Consider the following 21,130-nt stretch of genomic DNA (forward strand, 5'->3'; position numbering starts at 1 on the left):
TTCAATCTCCTCTCTAATCAGAACTCAGACTAGGGACAATCACAGCTGGTGCATGGTATGAATGGGACAGATCTTCAGGCCAAGGTCTTAAATACAGAAGATTTATAAAGGAAAAGAAAGAGGGCAGGGAGTATGAAAATGCAGAAACTTAAAAAAAAACTCATTTCACACTAGAGATAAGGGATTTCCGTGTTTACCATTCACCTCAGAAAGAGAAATTTTCTCTGACAGATCTCAGGGACAGCAGAAAAGTCATTGAGGTAAGTTGAATGAGGAGAGAAATCTGTCCAAACCCAAGAGAAGACATGGGCTGAGACAGGGTAGGCTGAGAACTGACTAAAAAGGGGTTCATCTAAGTGTCAGGTTAACTGAAAAAATCTAGTAACTTCCAAACTCTCCAGGCTTGGCCTTATATTGAACTAACTCAAATCTAACTAAAGAATAAAACTGAGAGATCCAGAAAAAGAATGGGAAAGTAGAGGCAGAAAGGAGAGGAATCTGAGACAGTCAGAGCCAGTCTCCCCACTCTCCCTAAAGATTGCTAAACTCAAACCTTGCTACAAGAAAAATAGGAAGACATACAAAAAATCTGCAAGCAGCCAAACTTCATTAATTGTGATTAACTGGGAAGGGTGAGATAGGTATTGGTAAGGAGTCTTGACTTTAGACCATTTAAAAAGAAATATATACCATCACTTGTAAAAGATCACTAACAAAATATTTCCAAGAGGGGGCCCTGATGAGCCTGCTTTAATAACTAAGACTCATTTGCAATTAACAGCATCCCTCTGCATAAAAACAATATTCTAATAAAGAATGTGTTCTCTTGAGTAAATACAATCCCCTCCAAGCCTCCCAATCTTGCTAACACTGTATATTGCCTTGAAAGCCCTTTTTTCATAGCCCAGAAAAAGGTAAACATCGGCCCAGAATGCAGTATAGATCAGTGGAGAGTTTGGTAGCTATCTCTCCAACCCAAGGACCCCATAGAAAATGGAAGTATGGGTAGTAACAAGCAACCCCTTCAACCCCCACCCCCAACCCCCACCCCCAAAGACATTCACACCCTCATGGTGGTTCTTGAAATGGAAAGGGGAAGGAGGAGGCAGGCAGTTTGCATTAGACACAGTTTAATCACCTTCAAATAGATTAAAAGTTCTGGTTTACACTCCCCCCACCCCTCCCCGTAAGTCATCCAGACAGGACCCTGGCTTAGAAAGAGAAAAACACAGGTGCTCTAGGAAATATAGCCACATATAATACATAAATCTTCTTCCCTGAAATAGAGCAGATCCTGAGCAGAGCTGACTGGGGGCCACAGCCCACCCCCAGGGTGAAGTGGCTCTGGGACTCTGCCGGTGGAAGTGCTGGAAGAGTGGGGCTTGGAGGAAGCCCCCGTGTGGTTACCAAGCCCGAGGTGGGCCAAGGCCTTGGAGTGGGTTTACCCGGGAGGGCAGCAGTGCTGGGCTTTCCCTCCTCACTCAGCCGAGGCCTAATGGAAGTACTGGTTATTCTTTTTTTTTCTTTTTTGAGGGGACATAGGGGGAGAGGAGAGGAGAGGAGAGCCTCTCTGTGCCTTGGTTTCCCCATTTGTGCATTCAGGGCCTCTACAGGCCTCACACAAGGAGTCTGAGGGGGTAGTGTTTAAGTGAGCACTCAGGCTTCCTCTGAGGAAAAGGAACCACCCAAGTGCACACTTTTATTACTGCCATTCCTGCTCCTAGTGGGAGCAAGAGTCAAAAGGAAAACAAAAGGAGCTAACGAGAAAGGAGGAGAGATGAGACAAAGAGTGCGAGGGGCCATGCCGTTGGCATCTCATAAATTCTTACTAAGAATGGCACAGGTATTAAAAAGGTTCTGGTAGTCTACAAGAAATGTGAATTGTTGTCTCTACTGCAACTACTTACATATATCTAACTGGAAACGGGTGGGGTTTGGGTGTTAGAAAGTGGGCAGGGGACAAAGGAGAAACTACATGAATAAATACAAGTGGAAGGTACCTGCCCCATTCCTGAAAGGATTTGCTGGCAATGTTGGCACTTTGTAGCCAGGAGAATCCTCCAACCCCACTCTCCACCCTCTTCACTTCTGAAAGCCCCAAGAATCCCTTTAGGATTCCCTGGCCAGAGTTCTCTATGACTGCCTCTGGACTCATGGCATGCAGCAGTTTGAGAGGATTTGAGCCAGTCTCAAGACGCTTTATCCTCAGAATTGGACCACTGACCCCAAGCAGGAGAGCTGGGATCTGGAGGAAAGAGAAGGGAGTCCAAGGAGACTCCATGGCTGAGGCCATGGAAAGCCAGTGCTGGGGTCCAAGAGACCCATTTGTCCAGTTACCAGAGGTGACTGACATCTTCTGCAAATGTCTTGAGTCCAGAAATTAAAAAAAAAAAAAAAAAAAAAAAAAAAAGCTTGCAGCAAGAAAATGCCAGTGTGCAATTGTGTGAATAAAGACCAAAGAAAAATAGTAACAGGGACAGCTCACTTGCTCTCTGTCTCAGGTTTATATCTTCTCCCCTTAAATCTCTCACAGCCCTAATTAAACACAAACAAAAGTCTCTTCCATAGATAGGCTACTTCTCAGCTTCAGTCACCTCCTGTGGTGGCTCTGGGGGCTCTGGGGGTGGCATCTCTTCAGGAGTGCTGGTGTCCTCCGGCATCTCATTTGGGCTCAGATGCTCTGTTGGGGCCTGAGAAGAAAAACATATCAAATTCAATACAAAGCTCTCCCTCAACATCCAAATGGAGATAATCCATAGACACTGAACTCTTCCTCTCAACCCATCAGCCACACTGATGCTACAGATATGCAGCCACCCACACCAAACTCAGAACCAAGACTAGACTATTGTCTTCTCAGCAAAATGCATCTGAAGTTAAGTTCTAGTCTTCACTGTCTGCAGAGGATAGATGTTTCCATTATTATTCATGATAATAATAAAAGGGACCACAAATAATTATGCAGACACCCCCCCCCCTTCATAACAGAATGCTGTAACATACTTGTCTAACATAGGCCTGATTCAGTAGTTCTCAATCTTTTTTTTCTTCGCCCTAACATACAGCTCAATAGAACAGTGATTCTAAACCAAATAGGGTGGGGTGGCAAAATCTTCAGATGGTATATGTGGTATGAAAATGCCCCCTGAGTGATTCTAAAATACTACCCTTCCCTACATTCAACTTAGAGCTACTAACCTAGATCGTTACGATTTAAGATCATATTCATCAGAAAAATGATATTCAAAATGATGATAACAATTTATAAACAAGAGTTTGCTGTATTTTCAAAAAAAGAAAATTCAAAATTTAGGAAAGGCAAAGTAGAGAACAATGATCTACTTTACAAAAAATCATTCACTTAAAAGTAGGATTCTATTTGAAAAGAAAGTTCAAATCTACTAAAATCTACTACAATAAACAAGTCCAGCAAGGTTTCAAGACACAAGATCAATATACAAAAATCAACTGAATTTCTATAGAGTGCCAATGTACATTCCAAAAATAAAATTAGGAAAATAATTTCACCTACAATAACATCAAAAAGAATAAAATACTTATGAATAAATGTAACAAAAGAAGTATAAAACTTATATTCTGGAGGTGCCTGGCTGGCTCAGTCAGAGGAGCATGGGACTCCTGATCTTAGCGTCATGAGTTCGAGCTCCATGTTGGGTGTAGAAATTACTTAAATAAAACTTAAAGAAAAACCTTAGGGGTCCCTGGGTGGCTCAATTGGTTAAGTGTCTGACTCTTGATTTTTGGCTCAGGTCATGATCTCACAGTTGCATGAGTTCACAAGTGAGTGATTTGGGTTCAGGGCTGACAGTGCGGAGCCTGCTTGGGAGTCTCTCTCTGCCCCTCCCCCGCTCATAAGTTTGCACTCTCCCTCTCTTGTTCTCAAAATAAATAAATAAACTTTTTTTAAAAAAAACCGTCTACTCTGAAAACTACAAAATATTGTTGAAAGAAATTAAAGAAGATCTAAACAAATGAAGACATCCCATGTTAACAGTTTGGAAGACTTTATATTGTTAGGAAGACAATATTCCAAAAATTGATCTATATAGATTCAATGCAATCCCCATCAAAATTCCACCTGGCTTCTAGAGGTACCTGGGTGGCTCAGTCAGTTAAGCATCCATCCGACTCTTGATTTTGGCTCAGGTCATGATCTCTCAGTTTGTGAATTTGAGCCCTTCATCGGGCTCTTTTCGGAGCCTGCTTGGGATTCTGTCTCCCTCTCTCTCTGCCCCTCCCCTGTTCTCTCTATCTCTCTTTCAGAATAAATAAATAAACATTAAAATTTCTTTTTAAAGAAGCTGGCTTCTTTGCAAACTGACAAGCTGATACTAAGATGTATATGGAAATTCAAGGGACCCAGAACAGCCAAACCAATTGAATAAAGAATAAATTGAATGACTCACACTTCCTAAATTCAAAACTTACTACAACACTACAGTACCCAAGACAGTGTGATACTGACATAAGAATAGATATATTGATCGATGAAATAGGATTGAGAGTCTAGAAACAAACTCTTACATTTACAGTCAATTGATTTTTGACAAGGGTGCCAAGACAATTCAATGGAGAGAAAGCAGTCTTTTCAACAAAGGGTGCTGAGGGGTGTCTGGGTGGCTCAGTCAGTTGATCATCCAACTCTTGATTTTGGTTCAGGTCATGATCTCAGGGTCATGGGATCAAGCCCTACATCAGGCTCTGCGCTGAGCATGGAGCCCACTTAAGATCCCTCCCCGCTCTGCCCCTCTGCTGCTCATTCTCTCTCTCTAAAAAAATAAATAATAAAAATTTAAAAAAAATTTTGAAAAGCGTGCAGAGATATCCACATGCAAAAGAAAGAATTTGTAAGTTAACTTAACATGGATCAAAGATCTAAATAAGAGCTAAAACTATAAAACTTTTAGGAAAAACAGGCATAAGCCTTCATGACCCTGGATTAGACAATGGTTTTTTACATATCTACTGACAACAAAAGCCCAACAAACAAACAAAAAAAGATAAAATGGACTACATCAAAATTTAAACTTTTTGTGCTTCAAAGGACATCATCAAGTAGGTAAAAAGACAGCCCACAGAATGGGAGAAAATATTTGGAAATCATATATCTGATAAGGGACTAACATAGAGAATAAAGAACTCTTAGAACTCAACAACAACAAAAAAATTCAAATTGCCCAATTTAAAAATTGACAAAGAATCTGAATAGATACTTCTCCAAAGAAAATATACAAATGGCCAATAAGCTCATGAAAAGATGCTCGGCAGCATTAGGGAAATGCAAATCATAACTACAGTGAGATACCACTTCACACCTACTACGATGGCTAGAACCAGAATGCCAGATAACAATGACAAGTGTTGCCAAGAATGTGGGAAAATTGGAACCCTCATACACTACTGGTGGGGATGTAAAATGGTGCTGCCAGTTTGGAAAACAGTCCAGCAGGTACTCAAAAGGTTAAACATAAAGTTATATGACCCAGTGATTTTACTCCTGGGTATATAGCCAAAATAAATAAATACATATGTGTCTATGCAAAAACTTGTACATGAATGTTCATCATTGCATCATTCATGATAACCAAAAGGTGGAAACAACCCAAATGGCTATCAATGAATGTATAAATAAAATGTGGTATTATCCATATAATGGAATATTATTCAGCCATATAACATAATGAAGTATTGCTACATGCTATGACATGGATGAATCTTGAAAATATGTCAAATGAAAGAAGCCACACATTATATGATTCCATTTATATGGAATATACAGAAGAAGCAAATATATAGGAATGAAAGTAGATTAATAGTTGCCTAGGGATAGGGCTGGGGGAACTAGGAGGAAAGAGAGAGTGACTGCTGATGGGTGTAGACGTTTGGTGAGGAGTAAGGAAATGTTTTAAAATTGATTGCTGGGATGATTGCACAACTCTGTGAATATACTACAAACCAGTGAACTATACATTTTAAATAGAGATTTTATATTATAGCTCAATAAAGCAATTATACAAAAAGAAAGTTCAAATAATACCTTTTGGGGAACATATTTTATAATGTATATCCTAAACAAGACAGCTGGGAGGTTTTCCACAACATCTACATATTCTAGGGAGGAAGCCCCTTCTACCAAGTTAACCACTCCATTAACTCTAACCCACTGCCCTGACCCCTATCTTTGCTCTGATAGCATTTTATGCTTCCTTCCTCAAGGCGCTTTTCACAACATTGAGCAATGGCCTGTTTTCTTGTCTTTCATCTCTACTAGACAATGAGCTCCTTGAGAGCAGAGACATCTTTGCCTTGTTCACTGGCATATCCCTAGCACCCAGCACAGTGACTGGCACAGAATGTCAAAGAAACTAAATCCACCTTGAGGGCACAAAGATTTGAAACAATGTCAGTGGAGAAGCAGAGACAGAAGCTGGAGCCACTGGACATGGAATTGCCTAATTGTATCTCAAAGGTGTAAATTCAGCCTACACCTTCTATCACTGACTCAGCCGTTAAGTCAGGAATACTTACTGGGCTCTGTGGCAAAAGGCTGCTACTGGTCTCTTGAGTACTGGGAGGTCGACTTCCACTTTCCTCCAGTGGCAAAATACCCCTTCGATCCAGCACACTAAAGGAGAGAGGACAGTTAATAAAGCATTTTGTATTCCCCCCTCCACCCACCCACCCCACTGAACCTTGCTGTGTATACTGGAAAACATAAACCTGTCCTTTAGCAATCTAGCATTATCCTAGCACATGCCTCCTGTCTTCCGTTCTTTTTTCATTCCACAAACCAGGGAATACCACATTAACCAAGGAACAAACAGATGAAATAAGAATGAAAGGTCGTCCCCTCAAAACAACTAGCCTGTGGTCTGTGGTCCATGCAGATATAGCACCGAAGGATAATCCTTGGGAAGACCTATCTGACACGAAAAGGCCACATTCAGAAGAATGCATCAGACCAGGTAATAGGATCAGGTTGAATTGCTTGTCCCAAGAGTCCCAGGATTTTCTAGTCCTCTAAGTACCTGGGGGGCAAGGGGCCACATAGCACTTCACAGCAGTTCTTCACAATGTTGCCATGGCTATAGGGATTCTGGACACGATTCTTCCCTGTCCATGAGCCTTTGATCTGCAAGATAAAAGCCAAGGCTTGTATTAAAATTTACATTGAAGAAATGCAGCATGAAAGAATGAAAACGTTCTGGGGATGGATGGTGGCGATGGTGGCACAACAACGTGAATGTACTTGATACTATTAAATTCTACATTTAAAAATGGCTAAGATACTGCTTCCGATTCTGTGTCTCCCTCTCTCTCTGCCTCTCCCCGATTCATGCTCTGTCTCTCTCTGTCTCAAAAATAAATAAACATTAAAAAAAATTTTTTTAAATGGCTAAGATAGTACATTTTGTATTACATACATTTTGCCACAACAAGAAAAACAAATACCTGCATAGCCATGGAAAAATGTTCACAATAGAGTGAAAAATCAGGAGCTGGATAATATGTATTATTTTCCACTAAAAATACAAAATATAAGGGCGGCAGCGTGGCTCAGTTTGTTGAGCGACTGACTTTGGCTCAGGTCATGATCTCACGGTTCATGGGTTCGAGGCCCACATCGGACTCTGTGCTGACAGCTCAAAGCCTAGAACCTGCTTCGGATTCTGTGTCTCCCTCTCTCTCTCTGCCCTTCCCCCACTTGCACTCTCTCTCTCTTTTTCAGAAATAAATTTTTTAAAAAACATTTAAAAAGTTTTAAAATACAAAATATAGGGGTGCCTGGTGGCTCAATAGGTTAAGCATCCAACTTCAGCTCAGATCGTGATCTCAGTGAGTTCAAGCCCCACATCAGGCTCTTCGTTGCCAGCACAGAGCCCACTTTGGATCCTCTGTCCCTCTCTCTCTTCACCCCACCCCAAATAAATAATTAAATAAAAAAATACAATATATATATATTCATATAAACAAACACAGGAACAGGTCTGAAAGACTACAAATCATACCATTAACAATGGTGAATTTAAATAAAAACTGAAAAGAAACCAATGGTGACATCTAGGAGGTAAAGTTGTAACCTATTTACTATTGTTTACTCATCTGTATTTTCTGATTTTCTATAATAAACATGGATTAATTGGTAATTTTTAAAAAGGAGGGATTTGGGGCGCCTGGGTGGCGCAGTCGGTTGAGCGTCCGACTTCAACCAGGTCACGATCTCGCGGTCCGTGAGTTCGAGCCCCGCGTCAGGCTCTGGGCTGATGGCTCAGAGCCTGGAGCCTGTTTCCGATTCTGTGTCTCCCTCTCTCTCTGCACCTCCCCCGTTCATGCTCTGTCTCTCTCTGTCCCAAAAATAAATAAACGTTGAAAAAAAAAATTTAAAAAAAAATAAAAAGGAAGGATTTAGTCAGTGCAACTGTGCCTCTCCATTCCAAATCCAGAGGCACTAACTAGCCTTTAAGGATCTATGAACAGCTGAAGACAGTGTACCCACTCAACCATTGAAGCTCTTCTTCGCAATTCTACATAGGTACTCAGTTCCAACCAAAGCAGTCTGCTTTATCCTCCACACAGTAAATTTAACAGTCTCCCACACCAGGTTGCCATTTGCCTCAACCTCCCAAGCCCTGGAGACTCAGTTCTCTAGCAGGTATAGCAGGTAATGACAGAATAGGCTTTGGAGAGGAGAATATGTGATAAGGAAAAGGGAAAGTTGACTCACATCTTCATTGGTTGTCTGGTTGAGAGCCACGAGGAAAGTGTGAAATCCAGTCAGTCCCACGACGGACCAGAGTGTGAAGAAGCAAATGAGCACTTCTAGAACAGTGAGGTGATGTTAAGGAATGTTGAAGCAGCTACACCAGGGGACTTAATGCCTCAGCCCATACTCATGGCACCAATCACACCATCTTTACCTCTCAGAACATATATCACAAATGGCCAAGTATCTGTATATAACAACAGATGAATTCTAAACTCACTGGATATATGAAAGGAAAAGGACCCCTGTGTATTCACTACAAGTAGCTCTCTAAGAATTCTTGTGTAGGGGCGCCTGGGTGGCGCAGTCGGTTAAGCGTCCGACTTCAGCCAGGTCACGATCTCGCGGTCCGTGAGTTCGAGCCCCGCGTCGGGCTCTGTGCTGGCAGCTCAGAGCCTGGAGCCTGCTTCCGATTCTGTGTCTCCCTCTCTCTGACCCTCCCCCGTTCATGCTCTATCTCTCTCTGTCCCAAAAATAAATAAACGTTGAAAAAAAAAATTTAAAAAAAAAAAAAAAAAAAAAAAAGAATTCTTGTGTATTTAAGTGTTCATTTATTTATCATTAGCTCTTTGAAGAGGACATTTCATCAAAGCTAAACAATGTTGGCCATCACTGCCAATGGAAAATCCATCAAAAAATAAACTTTGTAATGAAAAATTGGTGGGAAAAACAGAATGTGACTTATAGAAATCCCATCTGAATCTCCTTTTCAGAAATACAACTGCTATACAAAATAAGCCTTAGCTGCAACAAAAAGGTAGGACTTCCATCAAGTGACATAAGAGGTATACTGAAGCAAAGACAGCCCACTAGAGGAGGCAGGGCTGAGACTGATCAGAAGGACTTAGGAGGGAGGCAGTGGAGAAAGGGGTGAGGGAAGGACCCCCTTTTAAGCCCTGGCCATCTTCCATTCTGGTTGCTACCACTAAGACTACATTTTTTTTTTATTTTAGACTTTGGCACTCTCTGACATCTGAAAAACGAGATGGTGGGAGAACTGCAGAGAGAAAGCCTACTTGAAACTAGTTTAAGAGGGCGTCACAGGGACATACTGCCAGGGGAGGATATGTTCCAGGAGTTTCTTTCAACGTCTCCAGGAAGCCAATTTTCAAGGATTCTGTTAAATTGGGAGGACAAGTGGAAAGAAAAATCAATAACTTTAGTAAAAAATGCACACTTACGCTAGTACCCACTCATTTCCTCCCTCCCTATCCCTTGTTACAAGCTGGCAAGAGATTAAGCCCTCACTCAGACAAGGGACTCTCACCTACAAACTGGTAGTCTCCTCACTAAAGAGTTTACATTTTCAATGCAGGACCTGGCACTGGACTAGAGAGTCTGATAGAAGCCAAGCTTCCCACTCCTTTCCCTTTTCCCTAGCCTCCAACTATGGGCACAGATGGGGAATATTCATTCATAGCTGAAAGAAATCAGAAATATCCAAGAAAAATCCTCTCTCCTGATTAACCCGTATCTCTCCCTTATTCAAAATCTAGTTGAGAACTCATCTCTTGATCAAGAGATGCCCCCTTTAACTCCACATCCCATCTGCCTTTAGGGTTACTTGGTAGTTGTGTGTGTGTGTGTGTGTGTGTGTGTGTGTGTGTGCGTGCACACACACACACACACATGTGGGTATGTATTTTCTATCTCCCAAAGTAGACCATGAGCAACTAAAAGGTATTTTGCTGGTATAATCCCTCCTATCACCTGGACAGGGCAGGTCTTACAAGGCAGAAGAAGAAAGGATGCAGAGCCAACATACATCCTCAGTCTTTGAGACTGCCTCAGAAATGTCCACTAGTCTGGGTACAGGCCATAATCACAGCCTCAACCTTCAGCAGAGGGCCAATGAGAAGGCCAACACACTCAGTAAATACAGATGGATGTGAGCTGAGTTTTGGAGCTCTGCTCAAGAGCAGTGCTCATTTCTACCAGGTCCTAGGGTGCCTTTGCAATAGTAAAGTCCCACCAGGAAACCCAACTTCCCTCAGCTGTCCTTAAGTCTTCTCCCACTCCTCACCCCTATTCCAACAACACACACTGCCTTGCATACTCACTGAGGGCCACATAGACGATGTTGAAGGCGAAGACATATATCGTGAGGAGGGAGAGAGACAGGATAAAGAGGTAGAAGTAGCGGTAGTTCCTCTTTCCAACACAATTCCCCACCCAGGGGCAGTGATGGTCGAAGCGCTCTGTGGGAGAAAGAGAGAGTCCAGTGCCAAAGCTGCCCAAACAAAGCACACACGACATCTACATAATACCTAATTTAGAGACCCCCAGTGTCACTGCTGATTTCAACTGTAAAAAACACTGGTTTCTATTTTTCACTTTTTCACTATGTTTTCATAGTCATCTCATTTGATCCCCACAATCACCCTGGAAGTTGAGCAAAATAAGATATTCTTTTCCTCATTTTACAGTTGGAGAAACTAACTGTTTCTCCATTTTACAGTTGGAGAAACTGAGGGATCAGTGCCTCACTGCCTCACTGCTAGTTGACAAGAGACTTTGCTTTTCCAAAGAAAAACCTTTGGTGGACTTACTAAGTTCAGGAAGAATAAGTAGGTGAAAATACCCAAGGAAAGTTTTAAAAAATGAGTAGTGTGGTTTTTCTTAACCTCTAGTTATTTTTTTTAAATGATAAAACTAGGTGGCTCAGTCAGTTAAGCGTCCGACTTTGGCTCAGGTCACGATCTCACAGCTCATGAGTTCAAGCCCCACGTCGGTCTGTGTGCTGACAGCTCAGAGATTGGAGCCTGCTTCGGATTCTGTGTCTCCCTCTCTCTCTGTCCCTCCCCGCTCACATTCTTCTGTCTGTCCATCTGTCTGTCTCTCTCTCTCAAAAGTAAATAAACATTAAAAAAGTTTTAAAATGATAAAACTACAACACTTAAAATGATGTGGCATAGCTCAATGGAATGGAAAGTACCCAGAAAGTCTCTAGAATATTTAAGAATTTACTGTCTAATAAAGGCAGTTCTACAAAAACAGTGGTGAAAGGAAGTATTATTCTATAAATAACTGACACAATTGGCTACTTGGTGGAAAATAAAGTTAGATTTTTTTCTCCTCACACAATTAATCAAAATTAATTCCAGATGAATTAGAATTACATGTAAAAACAGAGTACAACCATAAAATAACTATAAATAATAGATGAACATTTATCCCCTGTAGAGCAGGACATTTTTAGCATAACAGTAATGGAAGAAAACACAGATGATAAAGAAAAATATATTTGACTCCATAAACCTTAATATGCATTTTATATATGTTAAAAATACTATAAAGAATCTTTAAACAGGAAAAAAACCAATGGGAATGTATGTAAATTTTGTATGTTAGTATATGAGAAGTCCTTACAAATCAATAACAAAATAAAAATACTCCTTTAAGAAAATAGTCAAAGGGCAAAAAGAGACAGTTAACAAATACCACATAAACATATATTTAAATGTTTTCAGATTCACTAATGATTCAGTGCAATACTAATACAACAATAAGACAATTTTTGCCTATTGAAATAAGAATATAAAAATAACATCCAGTGCTGGTGAGAATAACATGGAATGGACACTAATATACTCTTTGTGGGAGTATAAATTGAGAGAAGCTTTCTGAAAAGCAATTTGGCAGTATGTGTCAACAGCCTTAATAAGGCTAACACTGCTTTGGCAAAATAAATTCATTTTTAGTAATTTCTCTTAAGGAAATAGAGATATGCACAGAAATTTAAGTTTAGCAATTTTTTATTAGTATTTTTTATTGTGGTAAAATATAAAGCATGCATTTTGCCAATTTATTCATTCTAAGTGTACAACTTAGTGGCAATTACTACATTCACGATGTTGTGCAATCATCACCACTACCTATTTCCAAATATTTTCATCACCCCCAAAGAGAAACTCTGTATGCATTAAAGAGTAATTCTCCGTTTTCCCCTTCCCCCAGTCCCTGGTAACGTCTAATCTTTCTATCTCTATGTCTATTCTACATATTTCATATTAGTGGAATCATACAATATGTGGCTTTTCTGTCTAGCTTCTTTCACTTTAGCATAATGTTTTCAAGATTCACCCACACTGTAGTATGTATCAGCACTTTCTTCCTCATTATGGCTGAATAATATTCCATTGTATGGATATACCACATTTTGTTTATCCATTCATTTATTAATGGACACTTGGGTTGTTTCCAACCTTTGGCTTCTGTAAACAATGCTGTCATGCTCACTGATGTACAAAAATGTTTGAGTCTCTATTTTCAACTCTTTTTGGTATTGATATGGACAGAATTGTGTCCCCCCAAAATTCATATGTTGAAGCCCTAACTCCCAATGTGACTGTATTTAGAAACACGGCTTCTAAGGAGGTAACTAAGGTTAAATGTCATAAGCTTAGGGCCCTAATCCTGTAAGATTGGTATCCTTATAAGAAGATGAGACACCAAGAGTGCATGAACATAGAAAAAGGCCACATGAACACAGCAAGAAGGTGGCCCACCTGCAAGCCAGACAGAGAGACCTCACCAGAAATCAATCCTGCCTGCACCCTGATCTTGAACTTCTAACCTGCAGAACTGTGAAAAAATAAATTTCTGTTGTTTAAGCTACCCAGTCTGTTGTATTTTGCTATGGTAGCCTGAGCAGGCTAATTTAGGTATGTATATATATGTACACACACACACACACACACAAGGGGTGGAATTGTTGGGTCATATGATAATTTTAATTCTATGTTTAACTTTTTGAGGAACTGCCAAACTGTTTTTCACAGTGGCTATGTCATTTCATATTCCCACCAGCATTGTATGAAGGTTCTAATTTCTCCACATCCTGAAATTTAATCATTTTGATTGCAGTGCAATAATAATGAATAAAATGGAATAGTAAATAATATTTAATTATAGGAAACTGCTTAAATAAACTAGAATATTGAAAATTTTAAAAATAAACTAGAATGTAGCCATATGATGGATTATGCAGTCATTAAAATAATATATTCAAAACACATTTATTAAAGATCTGGAAAAATACTCAGGATATAATGTTAAGTGACAAAGGCAGGATTAAAAACTCTATCATGTGTGATCTATATAAGATCTAAATAAGTGGCACTGGAAGGAGATACAGCAAAATGGAGAGTAAATTTGGGATTAAGTTTTATTTATACTTTCTGTACTCCCCATATTTTGTACAATGAACATGGATTATTTTTTTTTAATTTTTTTTAATGTTTATTTATTTTTGAGACAGAGAGAGACACAGCATGAACAGGGGAGGGTCAGAGAGAGAGGGAGACACAGAATCTGAAACCGGCTCCGGGCTCCGAGCTGTCAGCACAGAGCCCGATGCGGGGCTCGAACCCACGGACCGTGAGATCATGACCTGGGCTGAAGTCGGCCGCTCAACCGACTGAGCCACCCAGGTGCCCCGAACATGGATTATTTTAATGAAAAACACACAAAGAATAAAATACATCATTTTTAAAAAGCAATAAGCTATGCACGGGTCAAAATAAAGACTGCAAGAATGGTACACCTCCTGGGGCACCTGGGTGGCTCAGTTGGTTAAGCAACCGACTTCAGCTCAGGTCATGATCTCATAGTTTGTGAGTTTGAGCCCCGTGTCGGGCTGTGTGCTGACAGCTCAGAGCCTGGAGCCTAGTTCAGATTCTGTGTCTCTCCCTCTCTCTATCCCTCCCCTGCTCATGCTCTGTGTCTCTCTGTCTCTCAATAATAAATAAATGTTAAAATAAGTAAATAAATAAATAAAAATTAAAAAGAATGGTACACCCCCTGATTAAAGGGCTACAATATATCTTTTCAGAAAAGAAAAAGATGTAGAGAAGACACACACAAGTAGTAAGAATGGTACATCTCCTGACTAAAGGGCTACAATATATCTTTTCAGAAGAGAAAAAGAAGATGTAGAGAAGACACACCCAAGTGGTTAGGGTAATACCTGAATCAAGAATTACAGATATAGCCTCACTTTAAGCAAACTTGCCATAAAAATATTGGAAACTGTAGATTTATACAGATTTATTTTCACTACATTTTAAATTATACTTTTTCTGATAATATAATTAATATACGTTCATCATAGAAAACTTGAAAAAAATAAAAAAGAAAATGAAGGAAACAGCATCACTCAAAATTCCACAACCTATAGATAATAAACTATAAGCCTAAGCATTCTGGTGTATTTCCTTGCATATATCTTTACATATATTTTTTCAAATGTGCAACTGAGATCACACTATAAATGTAGCTTATCTCTTATTTTATTTCATTTAGCTTTCTGATATGAGCTTTTTCCATAAGTCTATTGCATAAATGTCCCACAATTTATTTGACTGCTTATCTACTGGTGGACAATTACATTTATTGAATTTTTAGTCATTATAATAATCCTGAGATAAATATTTCCATACCTAAACCTTTCATCACATCCCTGATTATTTTCTTAGGACAGGTCTCTAGAAAAGGAATCACTAGCATCAAAGGGTATACATGTTTTAATAAGGCTTTTAAGAATCTCACTAGGTTGTCTTCCAAAAACTTTGTTCCAATTTACACTCTTACCAGGGTAGGACTAAGCATTATCAGGTTTTCCTTGCTAATATTCTAGATTTTAAAAGATCCTGTTTTAATTTTTATTTCTTTGATTTTTAGTATGGATGAATTTTGTTTCTTGTTAACTAGTTAATTGCATTTCCTGTTTCATAAACTGTCCATATTTCTACTGGAATGTTACTGCCTCTTTTTTTTAAAGCAATTTGTATGAGTTCTTTATATTTAAGAATATTAATAAGGAGAGGGAATTATTTATCAAAACCCTCACATCTGACCTTCTTGAAATATCAAGTTTCTGGCTAATTTAAAATGAGTTTTAATTTATAAAAATCCTATCTACACACAGATTTTTACCATATAAATTAAGATATATCTTCCCAACCTTTGCCTAAAGAATTGGCTAATAAGAAGAAAGCAATGTACTCAGTCAGGCATATTCCATGGCATATATAAAGAATGCTAGAAGTACGCTTATTACATATATATATATATATGAAGTATACATATAAGAAGTGTATATATATATATATATGTATATATATATATATATATATATATATATATATATATATATATAAAGAGTTGCACATATATGTCTATCGATGGATATGTTTACTGCCTGTTTCTGATCTTTCTCAGGGTGCAGCACACATGAGGCAATGCTTACAACTAAGCCACATATATGCAGATAGAAGCACAGACCCATGTATTATGCACACCTGCCACCCTTGCAGCATTACCAGAGAAAGATAAAATGACAGTTTTAGGATCAGACCTGTTCCAGTTGCATCTCACATTAATTACACGAACCTGCACAAAGGTGCTTCACCTATTTCCTCATCTGTGAAAAGGGGATAATACCTCATGGGGTTTTACAAGTCTTAAATGAGAGAAAGGGAAAGCACTTAGCACAGTGCCTCCTATATAGTAGGATCTCAATAAATCTTAGCAACTTTCTTCTTCTTGGGAACAGGATTTATATATCCCTTCTTTCCCCGAAGTTGCCCTCCAGTGGACTAGGGTTTTCTTCCCCCTACATAAGATGGGTTCCACTTGAAACAAATCCAGTCAAGGAAAATGCAGATTTTAAAAACAGGTAAAGTTTACTTCCCCATTTACCAAAAAAGTTTTTTTTAGTAAATTTTAGACCAGAGGATATTTAAAATAAGATTTGATCTACACAAGTACAGTTGCTTTTTCACTTGTTCAGAAGCTTGCTTCCTATCTAAAGTTTCCTAACTAAATCTAGCTTATTTCCTATGTAAATCTATCTTCCCACCCCTATTGATTTTTCCCTAGAAAAATAACCCTGACCCTCTCCAACTCAGCCTTTCCCCCAGACAAAGCCCCTTTGGTTTTACTCACCCACACAGTTGTCACAGATGCTGCAATGGGAGGCCCGGGGTGGCCGGAAGATCTTGCACGTATAACAGTATTTCAGCTTCACAATCTGGTTGTTTATCTGAAAATTCTTGATACGAGGAGGTGGTCGCTGGCCCTGGGGCACTGCACCATTGGTAGCCTCTGAAGATCAGTAAAGACAGTTACTATCACTGCTAGCTAGCCATTATTTGAGTCCAAAAGTCCCACCACTTCTCGAAAAGCAATGGGAGTACTCAATAGTGCCCTAAGGGCCCACTGTTTTCTACAGACTAGCATTCCAGAGGACACTTTCAACATCACAGTGTCCCCCCAAATTCCACTGAATGCCATGCAATTCTTTTGTGCATATGTGAAAAAGGGTTTCTTCAAGTTTTGGGGGTTTTTGGCAGATTACAAAGAAAAGCATTCATAAAAGAAATAGAAATGGCTAAAAAATATATGAAATGAGGGGCACCTGGGTGGCTCAGTCAGTTAAGTATCTGACTTCGGCTCAGGTCTTGATCTCACGGTTCATGAGTTCAAGCCCCATGTCAGGCTCTGTACTGACAGCTCAGAGCCTGGACCTGCTTTGGATTCTGTGTCTCCCTCTCTCTCTCTCCTGCTCGTTCTCTCTCCAGAGCGCCCTTCTCCTGCTCGCGCTCTCTCTCGGTCTCAAAAATAAATAAACATTAATATATATAATATATATATTATATATTCCATATATATTATATATTATATACATTATATATATTATATATAATAATAAACATTAATATATATATAATGAAAATACCCAAATTCACTAACAATCAAAGACATAAAAACCAACACAGATACTGTTTCTACCTACTATATTAACAAATATTAAAAAGAATAAGAATACCCAATGTTGACAAGGATGGGGAGAAGGTATTTTTATATATTACTGGTAAGCAATAAAGCAGTGGCTCCCAAAACTTTAAAGGTCTATATTTTTTGATCCATCAATTCTATTTCTAGGAACTTAACAAAATTACAAAGAGATATACAAAAGATGTTGGTGGAAGGATTATTTGTCACAGAGTCCCTTTTAATAGTGAAAACGTGAAAATAACCTCAGTGTCACAATAGGAGGTTGGTTAAGTAAATTATGATACATGCACAGGATGGAACATTATGCAACCATCTAAAATGATGTAGACAAGTGAATGAAGACACAGGACAATATTCACAATGTATTGCAAAATGAAAATGTAAGCTAAAAAGCAACATCCATAAAAAGATATTATCTTGCAAAAATAAAATATATGCATGAAAAAAGACTGGTAATACTTAGAAACAGAAAAACAACCTTTTAAAAATAAGAGTAATGTGTGCTTATTGTAAAAGGTTTGGAAAAAACAGAAAATACATATAAGAAAAAATAAAAATCACTGAGAGTCTCTCAACTCAAGGATACCCATGCATTTTGGTATATTTCTTTAATAGATAAATAAACATTCATGATTTTTAAAAATTTGAGATATAGATATGATTTTGTACCCTATATTTTTCACTCAACATTATATGGTGAATGTTTTTCCGTGGTTGTTAAATTCTCTTCCAAAAAGATGAATATTGGCAATATAATAATATTCCATCATATGCACATCCTGTAATTTATTTGACCATTCCATATAGTGGCGCATTTAAGTGGTCTCTGAGTTTTTACTATTTAAGTGATGTTGCATGCAAAAACCTAAAATATTACAGATAAAGCTTAAATCCTCTTTGATCACACTCCAATCCCAGTTCCCACCTCCCTTCCCCAAGAATATATACGTGTGTTAAAATTAATTTCTAAAACAGAAAGAAAAAAAAGAAAAGCATGTTGAAATCTGAGTAGTAAATATGAAGTTGCTGGCATTAAAAAAGCTAGGCCTATATTAAAAAGAAAAAAAGTTTGGGTTTAATTTCGGCTCAGGTCATGATCTCACAGTTGTAAGATTGAGCCCCATGTCTGACTCTGTGCTGACAGCGCAGAACCTGCTTAGGATTTCTCTTTCCCTCTCTCTCTCTCTCCCTCTCTCTCTCTCTCTCTCTCTGCCCCTTCTCCGCATGTATGCTCTCTCGCTCTCTTTTTCTCCGAAAATAAATTTTTAAAAAAGAAAAGAAGGACAAAGGAAAAAATGCTGAGCTAAAAATCCTTCTGCAGTAATTTGTATAACTCTCTGATTATTTCCTTTAGCTAAACTCTAAGCGAAGTGGAATTACCGAGTCAAAGGGTATGAACCCTTAAAACCCATACTGCTTATTGCCAAAATGCTTCCCAGGCAGATTGTATCAATTTGCACGCCCATCAATCTGTAGCGTATGAGAATGTCTGTCTTGTTGCCCCCTAGATGTGCAGGATAATTCTAAAAACAGAATAATTTTTCAATTCACTTTGATTTTAAAAATATCTACCATATGGAATTTTTTTCCTTTTTTTGAAGAGTGGGGTAGATGCTGTGAAATCAAACAATAACAGTGTGTCACAAGTCTTAAAAGGATGATAGCTATTCATTAGAGAATGATAAAAGTACCAGCATGCCACCTTAATATTCCTTTGCATGTGCTTTACATGAGGGCACCTGTGAGATACAGTTCATGGTTTGTCCTCCCCATGAGGCACTATGATACAAGGAAATCACAGTGTCGCCTGCTGCCCATCCCCCAGCCCTCATGCACAGCATACCCAGCATAGGGCTGAATGTAGTGTTGACAAAAACTTGCTAACATAAAAATATGTATGAACTCAAGAATGCAATCTTCTACACAGAGAACATGCTAAAAGGGGAGGTCAGAATGTGACAGCTCAAACCTGGGCTCTAGGCCCAGTGATCTGGCAAAACAGAACTAACCTTGCTAACACCTGCTGTGAGATGCAAAAGACAAGTCAAGGCACTGCCTTGACCTTCAGTTTCTCCATATGTGAATGGAAATGGGATGATAAAAGAATAATCCAGATGGAGAAAAAATGGCACACACAACTCTCCCTCCTATCTTCCTCCTAACTACCCCAGCTTTACCAGGTCTCCCCTGAACTCCGGCTGCACCAACACACCTGGCCTCTTCTTTCTCCCCACCATTCCCACCCTCTCCCCATCCCTAAGTAGTTCAGATGTGCACAAGCCTATGTCCCCTTGGCTCAACTAAAACAGGATGGAATTTTTAAAAAAGAAATTCAGGGGCGCCTAGGTGGCTCAGTCAGTTAAGCACCTGGCTTCGGCTCAGGTCATGATCTCACAGTCTGTGAGTTCAAGCCCCACATCAGACCCTGTGCTGACAGTCAGAGCCTGGAGCCTGCTTCGGACATGTGTCTCCCTGTCTCTCTGCCTCTCCCCTGCTCATGCTCTGTCTCTCTTGTGCGCTCTCAAAAATAAATAAACATTAAAAAAAATTTAAAAAAAAAGAAATTCAGCAAGAAGCTAGAGGTAAATGCAGCTAAAATAAACAAAAGGAATACAAAAGCTTTCAAACCACTCTAGGAGTATCAAACCATCATACTTTACACCTTAAGCTTGCACAATGTTGTGTCAATTATATCTCAATAAAACTGGAAGAAAAAACATCAAATGGAAATGGGAGAAAATATCAGGAATAAACTCAATATAAGAAATACAGAAACTAGGCTTTAAAACTATAAACATTTTATCCAAGGGCATAAAACTCAATCTGAAAATAAAAACACAACATTTTCTTAGATAGGCAGATAATATTATATAAATGTAGATTCTCTCAAAAAATATAAATGTAATGCAATACCTATTATAACCCTGATAGATTTGTGTGTTTTTAATTAAATAAAATAATATTAAAATAAAAAAACAAACAGTCTAAAAATCTAGAAGCATACTGGTGCTCCATGGGCATAGCTTTTAGTCTTACAACTTCTGGGTCCCTTTCTTCTACTCTGTCTGGCTTGGATGCTGACTCAAGCTACTTGGGTACTGGATTTGCAAACAATTTAGGGAGGCACTGATGTTGGGTCTGCTGGGTTCCCAGTCCCTGCTAGTACTGGTATCACAGCCTTCTTTCCCAGTGTGAGCTCCTAGGATATTCCCTCCTCTAGCCCTGGGATCTTCAGCTTTAATTTGTGGAGTCACCCTGGCCCGTGGCTATTGTATCACTTTATCTCTGTCCCAAAGAGACCTGAAAACTACACTGTAATCAGCCTATAACTGCTTCCATTTCCTTCCTTTACCTTCTTAGAATTCTCAATGGTTCTTGGCACCATGGCTGTCTCCTCTCATCTTGTGTATTCCCTTAAATCAGGAATTCTTGGTGGGGCCCATGAATGTGCTTCAAAAGATCTATAAGTCCCTGAAATTACAGCCACAATTATATGTATATGCAAACATATAAGAATATTTTTTATGAAAAGAAGGCTTATAGCTT

The 21,130-nt window shown here is 39.0% G+C and overlaps 1 protein-coding gene across 2 annotated transcripts in view; it reads right to left on the reverse strand.

Moving 5' to 3' along the window:
* Positions 1-1,113: 1,113 nt before the first annotated feature.
* The window catches only part of ZDHHC9 (zinc finger DHHC-type palmitoyltransferase 9), a 32,670-nt gene continuing 12,653 nt past the window's right edge, over positions 1,114-21,130 (reverse strand). For both annotated transcript variants that reach the window (XM_045470750.1, XM_045470751.1), the window contains 7 exons: positions 16,733-16,891; positions 10,846-10,983; positions 9,854-9,902; positions 8,747-8,849; positions 7,050-7,153; positions 6,550-6,646; positions 1,114-2,690 (listed from right to left, as the gene is read on the reverse strand). In XM_045470750.1, coding sequence (XP_045326706.1) covers positions 2,574-2,690; positions 6,550-6,646; positions 7,050-7,153; positions 8,747-8,849; positions 9,854-9,902; positions 10,846-10,983; positions 16,733-16,891 — 767 coding nt within the window. In that variant the 3' untranslated portion in view covers positions 1,114-2,573. The remainder of the gene's footprint in view (positions 2,691-6,549; positions 6,647-7,049; positions 7,154-8,746; positions 8,850-9,853; positions 9,903-10,845; positions 10,984-16,732; positions 16,892-21,130) is intronic.

This window comes from Leopardus geoffroyi, chromosome X (assembly GCF_018350155.1).
Source record: "Leopardus geoffroyi isolate Oge1 chromosome X, O.geoffroyi_Oge1_pat1.0, whole genome shotgun sequence".
Taxonomy (NCBI): Eukaryota; Metazoa; Chordata; class Mammalia; order Carnivora; family Felidae; genus Leopardus; species Leopardus geoffroyi.